This window comes from Oryctolagus cuniculus, chromosome 5, assembly GCF_964237555.1.
Source record: "Oryctolagus cuniculus chromosome 5, mOryCun1.1, whole genome shotgun sequence".
Taxonomy (NCBI): Eukaryota; Metazoa; Chordata; class Mammalia; order Lagomorpha; family Leporidae; genus Oryctolagus; species Oryctolagus cuniculus.
In genome coordinates, this window is record NC_091436.1 from 40277880 (window position 1) to 40297899 (window position 20020).

The following is a 20020-nucleotide window of genomic DNA, read 5'->3' on the forward strand; positions in this document are numbered from 1 at the left end:
ATTATAGTAGCTAACTTCTTTCTTATAATCCTGCAACCTTGAAGATTCTTATCTCTTTCAATGTAGCTCAACAAAGGCGTCAGTATAAGACCTGGGTCCTCTCATGCTTTGGTGACGTCTTGGCTCCCAGTCTTCAGTTCTCGTTTGAAATCTTTAGATTTCATTTTCCAAGTAACCCAACTTCTATTCCTTTCCTCCTCTTCTAAAGAGGCCCAGCTCATGGAGGATGATGGAAGGAGTGCAGATTGTTGATATCCCTGGATCTGCAGTAAGAAATCTAGCTGTTTCTTGTCTCACTTGGAAGTGAACACATTTGTCCACTGAAGCGTAAGCAAAGTGGAAGCAAGTTTCCCTGGCATTCTCCTGTTCCTTACAGATTAAGTACACCCTGAAGTGACAACTGACAGCTTTGGTATGGCTTATTTTCTGAAAAGATGTTTTAAATGAACAGTCTTTTAGATTAGAACACAATCCTTTTGTAAATTGAAGGAATACCTCACATAATGAATAAATCACCCCCACTGTAAGTAGCAATCTTGGACTCTCAATTTGCCTATGTGAGGTAGTAAGCCAGCTGTGTATTCTAATGGTAATGAATGGGTACAAGATTTAGAATAAGAGGAGCTGACATATGTGGTGCTAGATAATTCTCCTGGCTCCAACATTTAGTACTTAACTGAACATGGACAATACCTCTGTGTGTATCCCTGAAAAGGGGATAACAAAATTCTACTCACATCAGTAGCTTCCAGATTTTTCACTATCAGAAAGAAAATTAAAACAAAAAAATAGTATCTGAGAGCTTTGTGTAATTGAAAAACAAGTTCGAGCTGTGCATTTTTTTAAAAAAACTTTTATTTAGTAAATATAATTTTCCAAAGTACAGTTCATGGATTACAATGGCTTCCCCCCCATAACTTCCCTCCCACCCGCACCCCTCCCATCTCCCGCTCCCTCTCCCATTCCATTCACATCAAGATTCATTTTCAATTATCTTTATATACAGAAGATCGATTTACTATATATTAAACATTTCATCAGTTTGCACCCACACAGAACATAAAAGTGTAAAATACTGTTTCAGTACTAATTATAGCATTACTTCACATTGGACAACACATTAAGGACAGAGATCCCACATAAGGAGTAAGTACACAGTGACTCCTGTTGTTGACTTAACAATTTGACACTCTTGTTTATGGTGTCAGTAATCTCCCTAGGCTCTAGTCATGAGTTGCCAAGGCTATGGAAGCCTCTTGAGTTCGCTGACTCTGATCTTATTTAGACAAGGTCATAGTCAAAGTGGAAGTTCTCTCCTCCCTTCAGAGAAAGGTACCTCCTTCTTTGATGGCCCGTTCTTTCTACTGGGATCTCACTCGCAGCGCAGAGATCTTTCATGTAGTTGGGTTGGTTTTTTTTTTTTTTTTTTTTTTTTTTTGCCAGAGTGTCTTGGCTTTCCATTCCTAAAATACTCTCATGGGCTCTTCAGCCAGATCCGAATGCCTTAAGGGCTGATTCTGAGGCCAAAGTGCTGTTTAGGACACCTGCCATTCTACGAGTCTGCTGTGTATCCCGCTTCCCATGTTGGATCATTCTCTCCATTTTTGATTTTATCAGTTAGTATTAGCAGACACTAGTCTTGTTTGTGTGATCCCTTTGACTCTTAGACCTATCAGTGTGATCAACTGTGAATTGAAATTGATCACTTGGACTAGTGAGATGGCATTGGTACATGCAATTTTGATGGGATTGTGTTGGAATCCCCTGGTACATTTCTAACTCCACCATTTGGACATGCTCAATCAGACTTGCCCCAAATGGTGGAGTTAGCTTTGCATTTTTCAAATAATAACCCACAATCTACTTCTACCATCATTTAATATGCTATATTATTTCATGAAATGAAGGACATTTAATACAGTAGTTTTTAAAAGACATAATATTAAAATGAAAGACAATCTTTTAAAGTGCAGCCTTTTTGTTTTCATGAAAAAAACTGTCCTCATTTGTCATAGACTATTGAAGACAACTCATATTGGAACTTTGGACTCACAGGGTCACCTATAAACACCACAGCTATTAATAATGTAACTGTCCATATGTGTACATAAAATGCATGTGTTCAAAATGTATACTCTTCTCAATCTTAGAGATAAATTATACTTAATAAAAATTTTGTAAATAAAAATTAAGAATTAAGCAATAATAAGTCCTCCATGCCATAGAAGTCTGACAGTGAAGTTTTATATTAAAAGCTGAGTATTTATCAAATTTGTTATTTTCTGATTTGTGAAAAGTTTTATCATATTAATTTTATTTAAGCAGTCAGCTTTAACTTTTAGCTAAAACCATAAAGGCTATGTCTTTGTATTACTTATAGTATGACACCAAATTTTCAAATACAAAATTCATATTTCAGGATCTAAGTGTATGGAACAGGATAAAAATATTTCACTTTTTGGCAAAATTATAATTAAACAGCTAGACAGACTTTATTTTGTACCAATTCTTATCATATTAGGAGTCCATGAGATGAGGCTCCTGAACATATTTAATAATTACCACTAGTTATTTAAGATGCAGAAGGTTGTAGGTCATTATAATAATAAATAGATAAATAACATATCAATTAAATGCCCCTGGTGGTATGAGTGAGTGTAGAAATTGGCACATTAAGAATCAGAACCTTAAATGAAATATTACTGGGATTGCTTCTAAGGAAAAAATAAATATCATAGCAAACATTCTTCAAAATCAGCTTTACAGATTGTGGGCTTAAAGTATGATAGAAATAAACACATAAATCCTGACATTTCCAGATCAAATTCATGGCTCTTAGGTAATAGTGAGAGACATCTTTTAATTAGAAACTTTGATACAGGCCACCTTGGGTCAAACTGATATGAGAATAAGTCATGAAAAGGAGGACTGGGAGATGAATCAACAATTAGTCATAATGCTCATTATTAAAGTTTAATCATGATTAATTTGCAAATACTGATTAATTGCTAGCGTACTTCCCTTTTTTAAAAAGAGATGGAAACATAAAACATTCTTGACAGAGGTAACTATGCAACTCAAGCAAATGACTAATACCATCTGAAAACTGGCTAGGGAATTGTTGCGGTAAAACTTTTAAACTGCTAGTTTTTAATTGCGAGGCATACTGTATTAACAGTCAGAAAGTTCACCATGGTTTTTCTTTGCATGAGTAATTAAGTGCAGACATTCCTGACTTATTCTACAAGTTCACTGAGTCTTTGTAATTTTATCATCTGTTGCTTTTAACACATTCATGTGATTTACTACTTGGTTTTTACTCTTGTAGGGATTTATTTTTTTCTAAATTTCTAGTACAAAACATGATTTAGAAATGCAATGAAGCCAGTCAAATTTAAAAACACTACAAGTAAATATAAATTTAGAAATACAAAGTACACTACATATGTGTCTTTTCTTACTGAAACCAATTATTCAATTTGGCTACAGTGTGAAAACATGAGTAGGATTACTTACACACTGATATCTTCCAAGAGGTATAAGAGACCTTGAATAGAGAACCTTGAAGATAAGTCACAATGTAGCTATTGGACTTAGTTTGACAAATGTATTTCAACCAACTTTCCAATCAAGTATCTACCTATTTTCTACCTCAATCTTGGCATTTTCATCCAATCATGTCTCTAGGATTGTATGCATTTGTTTCTTTATCTCATTCCCTATGCATGTGTATGTGCATTCACATACATATATTCATATTTTATGTATGAAAATATATCACTGTATAAATCTATATTTAACACAATGTATACAACACATATGTATGTTTTTACATATTCAGTAAACATATACATATACTTACACACATATATACACATACATGTATATATACAAGCATACATGATTTCCATTCTTCTATAACTCTCCCTCTCCACTCATCCATTTTTTGAGTACATAAAATGATTTATGAAATTAGTAGTGTATAAACACACATACACAATATATATTTGCATGTTACATTTCTTAACATGTAATAAATTAAAATTTTGTGTTTAATTTTATTCATTCAGTTCCTTCCAATTTCTTGATGTGAGCACCAATTGCTATAAACTTCCCTCTAACACTGCTTTTTGCTGTATCCCATGTGTTTTTTATATGTTGTTTGGCACATCCTTGAGCATCATTTCTAAGGCTGGAAAAGTAGTGACAAATTTTTTCAATTTGTTGGGTATAAGAAGTCTTTATTTCACCTTCATTCATAAATGAGAGCATTGCAGGACAGAGTATTCTTTGCTGACAGTTTTTTTTTTCTTTTAATACTTGGACTATGTCTCTCCATTTTATCCTAGCCCCTAGGGTTTCTGATGTGAATTCAGTTGCGAATCTAGTTGGGGATCCTGATAGTAATTTGGTGTTTTTCTTATGCACATATTAGAATCTATTCTTCATGTTTTCTATTGAAAGTCTGAGTTTGACTGCAACATGTCGTCTGGAAGATCTTTCCTGGTAATGTCTATTTGGAGTTCTGTGTGACTTGTTTACTTGGACATCCTTTCTCCAAGTTGGGAAAGTTTTCTGTAATTATTTCACTGAACAGGCCTTCTAATCCATTCTCTCTTTCTACACCTTCAAGAACTCCTAAGACCCATATGTTGGGTCATCTGATAGTATCCCACAAATCTCCAACACTGTTTATAATTTTTCTAATTATTTCTTCAGCTTTTGGTCTAAGAAATTTCCAAAGACTTCTCTTCTAGCAAGGATATACTTCCTTCTCCCTCACCAAGTCTGTCATTAAGGCTTTTCACTGTATTTGTTATTTTACATATTGAATTCTTCATTTCCAATGTTTCAGTTTGATTTCTCTTCAAAATATAAATCTCATAGGAGAAATTTTCTTCCATGTCTTGTATGGATTTCTCTAACTTGTCAATTTGTTTCTCATTGCTTCTGATTAATTCTATGATTAGTTTTTTGAATTCCTTTTTCAAGAGTTTCATCAGTCTCTTATCTCTTCATCTTCACATTCTAATACCGAAGTGCTGTGTTCCTTTGGGGGTGTCATCTTGTGTTCCTTATTCTTGTTTCTTGAATTTATGAATTTATTTTTTGGCATTGTGGGAGTATTCGGTTTTCTCCTCTAATGGCTGTTATCTTTGACCTATGTCTCCTTAGCTTAATGGAGTGTCTGCTCTTTCAGTGAATACCCAGAGGTGTGTGTTGAGTGTAGTCAGGGAGCTCTGGTCAGTGCTCCAAGGTGGGGCAAGTATCCAGTGTGACACCCCAGTTGGGCATGGTAGATCTTCTCTATTGTCATCAGGGAAGAGGCTGGCAGGACACAGTGCATCTTCTGCTCCTCAAGACTGTGTGAGTCTTTTGCACTAAGAAGGTGGAAACTCTCTGACTCAAAGATAAGGGTGCAGTGTGTAGCTGGGTCTCTGAGAAATCACTATGTGCAGTACTAAAGGCTCAGGCCTCCCTGATTGCCTGGGGTGGGTTATTGTAGTGGGATCTGTGTTCACATGAGGCCTGCACAGATCCTTTGTGCAGTTCATGTCGCAGCATGGGTGAATGTTGTACCCACTGTGGTCTAATATAGGACACTGACCACCTTGGAAGAGAGGAGGTGAAGGTCTGATTACACTGAATGAGATATTACTTCTAACAGGAAGCCTTCATTTATGCCAAGGCTGACTTTGTGACTCTTCTTTAGGACCCTGTGCTCATTTCTTCCATCATGCCCTACCATATTACAGAACAACAGTCAGCTTCTTGCATGATTTCCTCATTAGCTGAGTCCAAGGACCACACCTAATCCCTCTTCAGTCTCACACACAGTACCTGGAACAAGAACTATAGCCCAAATTAATAAGGCATCCTCGTATGCCAGGATGCAGCCAATCTAATGACTGTCATAATTTTTCAAGTGAGAATCCTTTCTGATCGCTATGCCTGGCACATATTGGGAATTCAAATATACAACATTAGTTTAATGATGGGTTGGGTAGGACACAAAATGGCTCAAAATATAAGAAAAGTTCTCGCATTCCTGAGACCACAAGTTCTTTGGATTTAATATAACCTGGGTCCAAAATATCTCAAATATAGATGCAGCCATTACAAAGAATTATACACTAAAATACATACGGTTTGGATTGGTGCTATTTTGATTGCAGATTCGACATTGTGGATTCCTTACAGGCTGCCCAGGGACATGCTCTACCAACTTGCAATACATTTCAGGTTCTTTTTCTCCACATGTTGCATTGGTTGTGATGAGAGCATTTGACGCAAGATTCAGGACAGCAGGGAATAAACCTGAAAAGAAATGGACCAATGAAGGTTTGTCGGCTAAACAGTTATAATTTTTCTATATTTCAAAATGCAATTAAAATAGATTTTTTCATTAATTTTAATTAATCCACAAATAAGTGATATAACTGAATTAACTCAGTATATTATATAAATGCTGTATTATACAAAGAATTGAAGCTAGCACTGTCTTCTTAATTTTTAACCTCTAATATTTAATTTGAAAGAAGGTCCTGTCTCTACTACATATTCCAGAAATCTTCTGAGTACATTATTGGTAAGGATAATACAAAATTTTCCATTTTCCATTTCAGCTATTTTATATCTAATATTAAACTATAGCCAAATGTAAAGTTTCTGCAGCTATGTAACTTTGTTTTTTATGGTCACCATATACACTAATTACAACTTACTATAAATGCTTAGAGTTATGAATCCTCTATATTCAAACTAAGGAAGACAGAGAATGATGAGAGATTTTGGAAAGTCATTCCTCACTGATTTCTGTACTTTACAGCCATATTATACATCAATATCTTGCCAAAACCAAGTTCTCATAATAGTCAATGATCATAAAGCAGAAATTATTTCTCAGATAAAAGAGAAGTGTTTGACTTGCATAGATAAAATCTCAGAGGTCTCAGAAAGGCCAGGGAGGACTTTCTTTCCATGTGAGATGCCAATTCAGGCTCTTTACTTCCTGTAATTCAATGTCTATTCTACCTCATGCGTGTCAAATGTCTTTATTTTGTAAGTCTCTTTTCAATTACTGTACAGGAATTTCTAGGACAAAGTGAATCTGAGCCTGCTAATAATTTGATTCAATTATTTAAGGAACATACCAACTAGTTAGGGTGTTTCAGCTTTTTACATGTTCCAAGTATGTCTACATCCATTCAACTTCTAATAGAAAGTCCTTCCTCACTAACTCTTGTAGCCTGATAGTTTACTGAGATCTCTAGCGTTTTCAGTTCCAAAGTGTTTTCCCCTTTCCATTATCCTTAACACTTGTCACATACTGGGAACAAAGCAGTCACCCAATATTTCTGTAAAAGAATGAACTGATGAATTATGAATATTGGCTAGATAAATGTTGTAAATGATGATGATAGCCAGCACTGTGGAATATCTATCACGTGCCAGGCACTATTCTGTCATGCATGGTTACAAGTGATTCCTGTCAGAGGAATACTCACTGCAGTAGTTCCTGCTGGCTGATTGTCTGCCTCCTTTGAATTGTACCTACTTGGTGTCAGTGATTAATATTATAAACTTAGCAACACAAGCTCCTGAATAAAGAACAGTGCCAACCTTAAATAAGGTACACTGATGGGAAGGTCAGTTAATACTACAAGCTGCCTGCTACTGTATCTCCAACTGCCGATTTAAAAGAGAGCTTATGTACAGTTGGTGCTGTACGTGTTAGCTACATATTATTTAAAAAGAAAAAATGTCATTTGAGTCAGATTTACTAGACTGCAGTTTTTGATGCCCTTTTTAAGTACAAAACTGTAATGAAATTCTATACAAGATGCTACTGTAACTTCCCATGTTATCTATAAGCAGCCTTTGTAAACAAAGGGAACTGGTACACTTGTACGTATAAAAAACAAATTGTGCTGACACTGTTTCACACTCTTTATCTGCATGGACTAATTTGCTATTCAAAATATCCCTATGAGATATGTGCTAGCATCATCTTCACAAGGATATTTCAAAAATTCATGTAACATTGGAAATACAATTTTATTTTCATGCAAAAAATTTGAAACTCATGTATAGTTTCTTTTCACAATGCCATTTTCCATGAAGGATTAGAACCTTAGCATCAGTCTCTCTCACACACACAAAAAAAGGAAGGAGAATAAAACACGCTGAGCACACTGAATGGCCTGAGTATGGACTTCAGGCAGAAAGCCTCCAGTTGACTGCACATTACGGCAATTGTATTTGTAGTCGTTCTAAAGTACAAGATTATGCAGTTGTGTAGGATACTGACACTAGATGCAGAGAGATTATATACAGTCTGTGCATAATGGTTCATATATATTCATATATGAATATAAAAATACACAACTGCCTGTTTGTCACTGTTAGCAATTTTAGTCTTTTTTCCCACACTTCTTCAAAAGTATAATATTTAGTATAGAAAAACACATAGGATAAAGGAAGAGAGATGTTAGGCATTGTTTTCAAGAGGCCATACATCTGCTATTCATCTTGGTGGCCAATAGAATGAGGCATGGAGTAAAGCCCCATCCATCCCCTTCAAGGAAAGCCAAGTTCATTACATAAGACATCATCAGTTGCCAACAGCTCTAAGACTTCCCTAGGACATTGCCAGTTTGGTTCAGTGATCATTGACTCTGCTTTTAACAGGTACTGGTCCTGACCTTGACTATGACCTTAGGTCTTGTTTTAGAGATGTGGGTAAGCCCACCCAGTCCCTGCTAGGGTGCAGTCTTGCAGGATCAGATTTGACCTGACCAGGCCTAATCATGGGAGGAAGGAAAAACGTAAGATAGTGAGAAAAAATTATTTTACAACATAGAACTGAATTACGTATTACTTTGTTCCACAGGATTAAATGAATTTAGTGGAAGCAAAATGGTATACATGGAAGCAGCACCGATTCAGAACCTCTCTCATTCTTCATATAACCATTTTTAATCATATCAATAATTCCATTGCATAAAATACTAATTATATTTACAGAGAAAAAAGTGCCATTCTGAGAAGATAAACAGCTATAAAGTTAAGAATGATTACATGATTAGAACCAAGCCCTTTAAAAACCTCAAAAGACTTAATCAAGGCATAAAGAAAAGCTAAAGCCTAGAACTTGGCAAAGTTTTTAAATTTTCACATTTAATAAAATAAGGAATGTACCCAGTCACCATTCTATTGTTGCTTCATTGAATTTTCTATGCATAAAACCAAAACATTAATAAAATTTACTTTGAGCATCTTTGGCTTCCCTCCACTGATTTGTTTCATTACACTTATTGATCACAGGATCAAAATTAATCTTTTCACAATTTAAACGCTTTGCTCTGTGCTCAGAGAACAATTGGTTTATGAAATTTTATCAGAATTTTTCTGCTTTTAAAAACTAGTAAAGTACATTATTTAGGAACAGTGCCCAATTAGTTGCTAATGACCAATGTGAAGAATCAGTCAATACCTGAGCTTTTATTGACCCTTCAGCATGTCACATTATAGATTGCAACCCACTTTCACGATATGTCGCATCTATTATGCAGCACCTATTTATTCTCATTCAAAAGCACCAGAACAATACTCATTGCTGTATTCAATATGGGTTACTTGGTTAAAACCAGGTAAACAATTGGGAGTGTAAATGAACTACAAACAGCTGATGAATCTCTCTAGAATATTGGCGAACAGTCTTTTAATTCAATTTGAGGTTCTGTAATGTTAACGACAGAACAGTCAGTGATGATTATCCATACAACTATCATTGACATTTAGTCCTGAATGGTATCTAGACCAAGTAAGTTTACTTCAATTTAGATTGTTAAAGAACAAACTTTGAACAAAAGCAAATACCCATTTACTCTACAGTCAATATTTGATTAGAGATTAAGATATATAAATATATATACACTATACATGGACTTATATAATACATGTATATTTAGTAAGCAGACAAGTTAGATTATATCTATATCATATGAAAAACAGAAATTCTGCTATAATATGGCAAATATTTAGAAAAAACACCAACTATTCACACTGTGTCATTTAGATGCTTTTAAGACATTTGCTTTACAAATAATGTGGTATGTTCACACATATTAACATAATTTCAAGTATTTCTTTCTCTAAATCCCATATTGTAGCTTAAGATGGTGGAAGCATTTTTAAATCTACTTATGGATGTACTGTTTTCAATCATTATTGAGTAGTTCCTATTGAAGCAATGTTCCCATTGACAATAGCTACAAATTCTGGATTAAGAAATATATATTAAAAAATAACTAGAGAGCAATGAAGAACAGGTAAGGAAAAACAAATATGTATGAGCGAAAGGGATGGGGAACCTTTTTTCTGCCGATGGCAATTGGGATATTTATAACATCACTTACAGACCATATCAAATTATGAACATACAAATTAACCTGATAGAGATTTACTGAATTTCAAGTTCAGCCTGGAGTAGAGTAGCCTGGGCAGAGCCAGACCAAATGGCCTTATATAGCTCATGGGCCAGACATTCTCCACCAGCAGAGAAGGAAAGTACCCTGGGTGACCCACACAATGTAGTATGGCTAACATTCAAATATGAACTCACAGTTCTGCTGACTTAAAGACCCAGAGCAGAACTTGAGACAGCCACAGCAGCTGTTCAGTCAAAGGAGAGATACCAGAATAGTGTCACAGAAAGACAGCCTCAAAATCCATGCACAAACTCTGCCTAAATTTCTCACGGGTGTCAGACCTACACATCCCTCGGCAGAATCCAAGTATCCCAGCTGAGACAAAAGAACTGAACAGAGATCAAGGTTGCTACAACTCCCCAGGGAAGATATGATTTTGGAGTTTTAATCCTAATAAGTTAACCAATTGATGGAATAACAACAAAATCAGTGGATGAATACTCTTCATAAGAGGTTAATGGAATGCAAAATTAACTCGTTTTGTCATTTATAGCACCAGGATTCAGTTTTTAAAAAAATGTTAGACATACCAAAAAACAGTAAAAGGTAACCACACTTAAGAGAAAAGGCAATCAATGGACAGCAGCAATGAGATTAACCAGGTGTTGAATAAGCAAATATTCTGAATCAGCTTTTTAAGTGTGTTCAGTGACATACACAAAATGCTTGTAACAGAAAGACAAATAGTGCATCTCATTAGTGAATTATAAATTATAAAAATATGAAATGTAAATTGTATAACTTTAGGATATCTGGAATAAAACAGTAGAAAACAGAAGATGACATAACAAAGTTTAAGTAAACTTGAAAATAGTTTTTTGCCCCCTGAAAGTTTTATCATGCTTATTAATAGTGAGCACTTCAAAAAGTCTGTGGAAAAATGGAAGAGTTTACTTATTGTGCAAAAAATTTTGGTATAAAAATATTTTTCATAATATGTGGAAAATGCTTATCATGAACAAATACAATACAGATTTTAAGACTCTTTTTTTGCACCAAAATAAGCTCATATACTTTTAATTCCATTTTTAACAAACTTTTTGAAGTATTCTTGTACTGAAGTAAAAAACTAGTGTCTCCTTGGAGATGTTACAATGTTTGTGGAAAAATCTGTGTAGCAGTTGGGCCTGGCATTGTGGTGTTGCAGTTCTAGCTGCTGCCTGTGAGGCTAACATTATAAATAAATATGAAGCAAGACCCCTACTCTACACTTACACAAAAATCCACTGAAAATGGATCAAACACCTAAATTTGGGACACAATACCCTAAAATTATCAGAGAACATTGGGGAAACTCTGCAAGATATTGGCATAGGCAGAGTTCTTGGCAAAGGCCAAAGGAGCATAGATAATCAAAGCTAAAACTGACAAAACAGGATTACATCAAATTGAGAAGCTTAAACACTCAGCAAAATGAAGAGGCAACTGACAGCATGGGAGAAATTATTTTCAAACTACACAACTGATAAAGTATTAATAACCAGGATATAAGAATATATAAAGAGATCAAGAAAGTCAACAACAAAACAAACTATCCTGTTAAGAAATGGGCAAAGGATTTAAGCAGGCATTGTTAAAAAGAGGAAATCCATGGGGCCAGTGCTGTTGCACACCGGGTTATCGCCTAGGCTTGAACTGCTGGCATCCCATATGGGTGCTGGTTCTAGTCCTGGAAGCTCCTCCTCTGATCCAGCTCTCTGCTGTGGCCTGGAATAGAGTAGAAGATGGCCCAAGTCTTTGGGGCCCTGCAACCACGTGGGAGACCTGGAAGAAGCTCCTGGCTTCGGATGGGTGCAGCTCCGGCCACTGCAGCCAACTGGGGAGTAAACCATCGGATGGAAGACCTCTATCTCTCTGCCTCTCCTCTCTCTGTGTGTAATTCTGACTTTCAAATAAATAAATAAATATTTTAAAAAAAGAGGAAATCCAAATGACCAACAGACACATGAAAAATGCTCCGGACCACTAGCTCTCAGAGAAATGCAAATCAAAACCACAATGAGGTTTTATCTCACCCCAGTTAGAATGGCTTTCCTACAGGAATTAAAAACAACAAATGCTGGCAAGGATGTGGGGTAAAGGTACCCTAATCCACTGTTGGTGGGAATGTAAACTGGTCCAGCCACTATGGAAGACAGTATGGATATACCTCAGAACTCTGAATATAGACCTACAATTTGACCCAGCCATCCCACCACTGAGAATTTACCCAAGGGAATTAAAAACAGCATATGAAAGAGTTATCTGCACCCAATGTTTATTGCAAATCAATCACAATAGCTAGGATATGCAACATGGGAAGTGGGACACACAGCAGACTCATAGAATGGCAAATGCCCTAAACAGCACTCTGACCTCAGAATCAGCCCTTAAGGCATTCGGATGTGGCTAAAAAGCCCATGAGAATTTCTCAGGCATGGAAAGCCAAGACACCGTGGCAAAAAACAAACAAACACCTAAATAAAAGACCTCTGTGAGTGAGATCCCAGCAGAAAGAATGGGTCATCAAAGGAGGAGGTACCTTTCTCTGAATTCAGGAGAGAACTTCCACTTTCATTATGGCCCTGTCTAAATAAGATTGGAGTTGGCAAACTCAAGAGGCTGCCATAGCCTTGGCAGCTCATGACAAGAGCCTTGGGTGATTACTGATGCCATAAACAAGAGTGTCAATTGTTAAATCAACAACAGGAATCACTGTGCACTTACTCCCCATATAGGATATCTGTCCTTAATGTGTTGTACTATGGGAATTAATGGTAAAACTAGTACTCAAACAGTAATTTATACTTTGTGTTTCTTTGTGGGTGCAAACTGTTGAAATCTTTATTCAGTATATACTAAGTTCATCTGTATATAAAAATAATTGAAAATGAATCATGATGAAGAATGGGATGGGAGAGTGAGTGGGAGATGAGATGGTTGTAGGTGGGAGGGAGGTTATGGAGGGAAAAAGCCAGTAATCCAAAAATTGTACTTTCAAAATTTATATTTATTAAATCAAAGTTTAAAAAAAATTATATTTGGTATAAAAAAATAGCCAGGATATTGAATCCACCCAAATGTCTGTCAATTGAAGACTGGATAAAGAAATTATGGGATATGTACACGATGGAATACTCACAGAAGTAAAAAATGAAATCCTGTTGTGTGTACAAAGTGGATGCAATTGGAAAATATTATAATTAGTGAAATAAACCAATCCCCAAGTGGCAAATACCATATGTTCTCCCTGATCTAATAGAGCACCTATAAAGATAATCTATAAGAAGTGAAATTGACACTTTGAGATGTGGTAACCTTGAACAGCCCTTGTCTCATTTGTTGAGGAAGGGTTTTTCTATACTATCTATTGAACTCCGACTCTTGTATTGAGTTAATCTTCTGTGTATAAACTTAATTGAAAATAGATCTCAGTAAAAAGAATAGGAATAGGAGACAGAGGAGGAAGAAGGATGGGAGAGCTTGTGGGAGGGTGGGTATGATAGGAAGAGTCACTATGCTCCTGAAGATGTATTTATGACATGCTTGAAGTTTTATACCTTAAGTGAAAGTTTTCTGGGGGAAAAAAAAGAAGAGTACATATCCACAGGAAAAAAACTGTACAAATATGTCCATGGAAGCTTTTATCATGATAGCTTAAACTCAAAACAGCTCAGGTTTCTAAAGAAGTTATGGTTTATGTATACAATGGATTACTAATCAATATCAAAATGGAACAAATAAGTGAGATTTGCAACAATATAGATGATACTAAAAACATCATGCCAAATAAAAGAAACTTTAAACAAAAAAGAGCATACTCCACTACTTGCTTATAGGATATTTTTGAACAGGCAAATCTAACATTTTGGAAACATAACACAGGAAAAGTGGGTGCCTTGGGGCACTAGGGGTAGGAGACTAGCTAGAAAGAGGTACAAAAGGTGAGGACAATGATATTAATTTGCATTGTACTTCTATATGCATTTTTAAATTTGAAATTTTTTTTTTTTTTTTGACAGGCAGAGTTAGTGAGAGAGACAGAGAGAAAGGTCTTCCTTTTCCGTTGGTTCACCCCCCAAATGGCTGCTACAGCTGGCGCTGTGCTGATCCAAAGCCAGGAGCCAGGTACTTATCCTGGTCTCCCATGGGGTGCAGGGCCCAAGCACTTGGGCCATCCTCCACTGCACTCCCGGGCCATAGCAGAGAGCTGGCCTGGAAGAGGGATAACCGGGACAGAATCCGGTGCCCCGACCGAGACTAGAACCTGGTGTGCCAGCGCCGCAAGGTGGAGGATTAGCCTAGTAAGCCGCGGCGCTGGCCAACAACTAGTTTTCAAATATAATAGTCTTGGCCAGTGCCGTGGCTCTCTTGGCTTATCCTCTGCCTGCAGCGCCTGCAGCACCGGCACCCCGGGTTCTAGTCCCAGTTGGGGTGCCGGATTTTGTCCGGTTGCTCCTCTTCCAGTCCAGCTCTCTGCTGTGCCCCAGGAAGGCAGTGGAGGATGGCCTAAGCGCTTGGGCCCTGCACCCGCTTGGGAGACCAGGAGGAAGCACCTGGCTCCTGGCTTTGGATCAGCACAGCGCCAGCCATAGCAGCCATTTGGGGGGTGAACCAACGGAAAAGGAAGACCTTTCTCTCTGTCTTTCTCTCTCACTAACTCTGCCTGTCAAAAAAAAAAAAAAAATTCAAATACAATGGTCATAATTGCAAATGAATGAGAATCAGTTAGCATGAAAAGCTAATCCTATCTTCTTCACCTCCCTCCCCTAAATGAAAAGTCTGATTCCCTACAACATCACTCCTGTTTTAGCTCTCCTTCTCCCCTTTTCCATGTACACTCACAGGCCAGTTTCCATCAAAGTTTTACCACTCCGTAGACTAATTTTCAAATGTCTACACTTTAAAATGCATTACCTATTCTAACTGAAGTCTTCAATTTCCTCTGGCGTTACACCACTTCCCAAGATCTCAAAGGAGCCTGGATCACTCAGGGTGGACAAAGCACCTCTTTCTGGCTTTAAAAGGCTACTTAGAAATCAACTCCTTTCATTTTTGCCAACTTCTTTCTAAAAAAGTCCTAATAATCTACCTTTTCCTTTTCATAAACTCTTTACCATTATTAGCTGGATTCAGGAAAACCATCCACAAAAATATTGGTATGGGATTGACAGTCAATTTTATTTTTCAAATTTCTGTCATTTTTTTCTCTGTAGGTAAATATAAACCAGCATTAATAAAATGTGGATCCACATAAAACAAAAATGTTAAAATGCATGTTGTGAATAAATGTTTTACTTCAATATTTGAAGATTTCCTCTCCCAACTACTTGATTATGATCTGAGCTTAAGTTTAGACACAAATACATTTACCTTTGTATATAGACACCCTATCCTTACAACTGTCATAATGGTAGCCTAACTAGTCTTATTGAATGACTGACTTCATTCTATTTATCTTCTACAGTGCCACTGAAGTTATTTTCCTAAAATTTGTAACTGTTTAAAGGCCTCTTCACTGGCCTATTGGCTACAGCAAAGTAGAAAAATTCATTGTTAAGCTGGGCATTCATAATCTGGTCCCTATCTGCTACAGCTGTTACGACCCTATGCCTTTCTATATGTCCAGTGCACTGGCATCTACTGTTTACAATAACAGAAGGTGCTTTGAAAAGTGTTCTTTATTTCTACAGAGAAATAATTGTTGTAATTTGGTGTCCACTTAGCTGATATTTTATTATAACCCTCCTTATATCATAACTTTAATCTTTTACATTGGACCTCTTGTCTATAAAGTTATCAAGTTCATTGGTAACACTAGCTGGCATTTGTCAAATTGAAATTTATTGAATACAAATAAATGAACACCCTGTTTAACTTTTTATGGAGAGAAATATGAATAGCAAAGACCATTACACTATTTAGATTTAATAAACATTTAAAATTCTATTTTGGTACTATAAATAAGTGAAATAATACAAAGGAAAAAAATCAACTTATTTAAAAATAACTACAAGCTAGCTCACATCTTTAAAGAAAATATTTCTAATGTAGTTCAGCAAAAGAATTCAATAATTGTTTTTGTCTCATTAACTTAATAAACTAAATGAATTTTGTGGAGTAGCTGCACCTAGCATATATTTTCAATAAATTTTCAGAGAAATTAACATAATCTTAGACATAAGTATACCCACATACACACATATATTAATATTATGCATTTTCATTTCTCAAATGATGCTTTTAAAGATCTATTTACTTATTTGAAAGGCAGAGTGACAGAGAGAAGGAGGTGGGAAGGAGGGGGAGTGAGAGAGAGAGAGAAAGAAAGGGAGGGAGGCAGGGAGATCTTCCATCCCCTGGTTCACCCCAAATGGCTTCAAGAGTGGGGGCCTGTTCCAGGCTGAGACAAAGAAACCGGAAATCCATGTGGTTCTCCAACATGGGTGGCAGGGCACAAGCACTAGAGCAGTTTTCCACTGCTTTCCCAGGCCAGGCATGTTGGCACAGAGCTGGATGAGAAGAGAAACTGCAGGAAGTTGAACCAGTTTATGATATGGGATGCTGGTATCACAAGCAGTGATTAACTGTGCCACAACACCACCCCTTCAAATAATGCTAACATCTATTGTCCAACTTGTAAAAATCATTAATATATTTGATAACAGATAGGAGTTGGAGACTTGCTATGGAAAAGTCATTCCATAAACCATACAACATTCTTCAAGAAGATCCCGTATGTTCAAGCTTTTCCTATCTTCCATCTAAACCTTCTATGTGTACTTGCTGCTCTCTGGCCCAGGTCCTTTTGGCCTCCAAAGTTTCCACTAGAGCTCAAGGGCCTGAGCCAAAACTCTTTCCTTCTATGTTCATGGCCCCAACTCTTCAGTCTGGGCTCACTGTACCTCGCCCTCCTGCCCAGGGAGTTCTGACTTCATCTTAGAACCAGGTCTGGTCCCTGTCTTACCAATGATCCTACAGCAAGTGTGTGAAGGGCCATCTCCATGCTTCACCCTCCAGCCCTTTTCCTCCAACTGTTCTTTGCATCTCCCTCTCTTGTTCCAGTTTCACCCTAAGAATAGCAAAGGAATGGTCATCCCATCCTTCTGAGCTCCCTGCTTACTAAGAAACAAATTAGGTATCACACCCTTCTGATTTTTTTTTTTTTTTTTTTTTTTTTTTTTTTTTTTATCATGAGGAAGCCAGACAGGAAAGTCAGGTCTTTTGACCTCCACCCCAGTGGACTTCTTGCCTTTGGCACATCACTGCCGGCCCAGAGTTACCTTTGGGAACTGTCCGACAGCTGCCTGAACTCTTGTTTCAGAGGCAGTCCCAAGTGACTGACTGCTGACTAGGACATCATTGGCCTAAGGTGTTCTTAGGGTAAACAAGCAACTGTAACTAGACACTGAGTTTGAAGAAATTTCCCTTTGAATCTAGGAAGATCTCTACCTTTTACAATATTGCTTTGTAACTTGCCAAATTTATTTTGCAATTTATTTTAACAGGTTTCTGATGCTATAGCAATGGGTAATCAGTAGTTGATGAAACAACAATGGGTAATCAGTACTAGTTATAGATGAATGCAATTTTAATTTTAATTGAATTCAGATAGAGATAATATAATATCAGCATCTTAAGTCATTTAGGTGTAACTGCTCATTTAAATTGGGTAAAGGCAAATGAGATAAATATGCCTAAATGTAAACTTTGGTACTCTCAGCCTGTTATATTCTATAGAAAAACTATTTGGGTTTAACAAATATGTTTTCATAAACTGTCTATGAAAAATAGTTCAACACTGCTTAAAGTAACTAAGGCAGGGCCAGTCCTGTGGCACAGGTTAACGCCCTGGCCTGAAGTGCTGGCATCCCATATGGGCTGCCCCACTTCTGATCCAGCTCTCTGCCTTGGCCTGGGAAAGCAGTAGAAGATGTCTCAAGTCCTTGGGCCCCTGCACCCACGTGGGAGACCCGGAAGAATCTCCTGGCTTCGGATCAGCGCAGCTTGGGCTGTAGCCAATTTGGGAGTGAACCACCTGATGGAAGACCAACCTCTCTCTCTCTCTCTGACTTTCAAATAAATAAATAAGTCTTTAAAAAAAAATAAAGTAACAAACTGAAATTTGATGTGTCATCTTATTTTAAAAAGTCTTAATTTGGTTATTTTAACGGGTTATTTCAAAATATAAATCAAGGAAGGTTAAGAAGGAAAGAGTGTTCTTGGTAAGGAAGGTTAAGAAGGAAAGAGTTTTCTGAATAAAGAAAGGACACGGTTTACTCTAGACTGGAATGGAAATGAAATAACATTTCTAGTAAGTTGGAGAGCATGTGGGGTCATCACAGAGGTTATGAAAGAAAGAACTTTTTGGATACAAAAGATATTAATCTATTTCTCTTTGACACAGAATTAACACAGAGTTAAAATAACCTTATGTTCTCTTAATGTCTCTGTTAGGTCCTAATAGTTTAAAAATTGCTGAATTTTTTATTAAGAGTTATGATGTGCTTATTCTAAAACATTTGAATAATCACCTTGTAATAATGATCAAATCTAGTCTATATTATGTCATCATGTTAAGGGATCTTATTTCAACCAGATATTTAATAACTTTTAAGACTCTTGTGTATTGTTTATCATAATACACAGAAGATTCATATTCTGTTTCTGTCATTCTAGTATTGGTATGCAGTATTTCAATTAGGCAACCATCACCTCTCAAAAGAATACAAGGAAATTGTCTATTTGAAGGTTTCCAACTTTCCAATTCAGTTTATAGGTCTGCGGATAATTTTTAAAAACATATTCATGCAAACAGCAATTTGTAAGAAATTTGGTATTTAAAAGACAAAATGAACATCCCAGTTTAAAAATGTCCTAAGAAGGAAGAAAAGGAGACACTTGTCTGTTGAAATCCTGAGCTATGTGGGTGTGTAGGAACACATTGGTAAAAAACAAAAATGGGACAAAAACATGTTGAAGAGAATGGTTTCCAGCTGTGCTCTGCAGGAAGTAGCTTTAATGCACTTGATCCACAATGCAGATGAAGAGTCTTAGAGAACTGGAAAATCAGTCCAATTTGAACTAATAACAGTCCAGACACAACAATGTTTGCAAGCTAGAAAAAAATAATGCAGAATTCTTTTGGCCAGAAGAAAACAAAACCAAAAAGAGCATGTATTCTAGTTTTACTTCCAGGACTTTCAAATGTGTCTTGTACTGTTATTTAATTCTGCTCTTTTTAGCTTCCGAAATAGGAGATTTTTAGAGGCTTCTGAGTTAGTTTTGTCTCTTTTTTATCTGAAAAAGTTGTGCATGTTCCTCTGTGGAATTAACTTTAAAAAATTGTTTTCTCTGTTCCTTACAAAGTGATTTAGATGATTTTATTAAAGAGTTTTATACTCATCAAAAATAAAAGCCACCATAGGTAACCATAGACCCTCCAATGGATCTTAAGCAGGTATTGTTGATAGAGCATCAATAATTTATGTAGCAGATATCCCAACTAGAATCAGGACTACTACAGTCACTATGGATTCCGATGTCAA

At 36.5% G+C, this 20020-nt stretch overlaps 1 protein-coding gene across 2 annotated transcripts in view; it reads right to left on the reverse strand.

The window, feature by feature from the left end:
* LAMA2 (laminin subunit alpha 2) overlaps positions 1-20020 on the reverse strand; it is a 707630-nt gene that overhangs the window by 521072 nt on the left and 166538 nt on the right. For both annotated transcript variants that reach the window (XM_070073612.1, XM_051855341.2), the window contains exon 2: positions 6148-6318. In XM_070073612.1, the coding sequence (XP_069929713.1) occupies positions 6148-6318 (171 nt within the window). The remainder of the gene's footprint in view (positions 1-6147; positions 6319-20020) is intronic.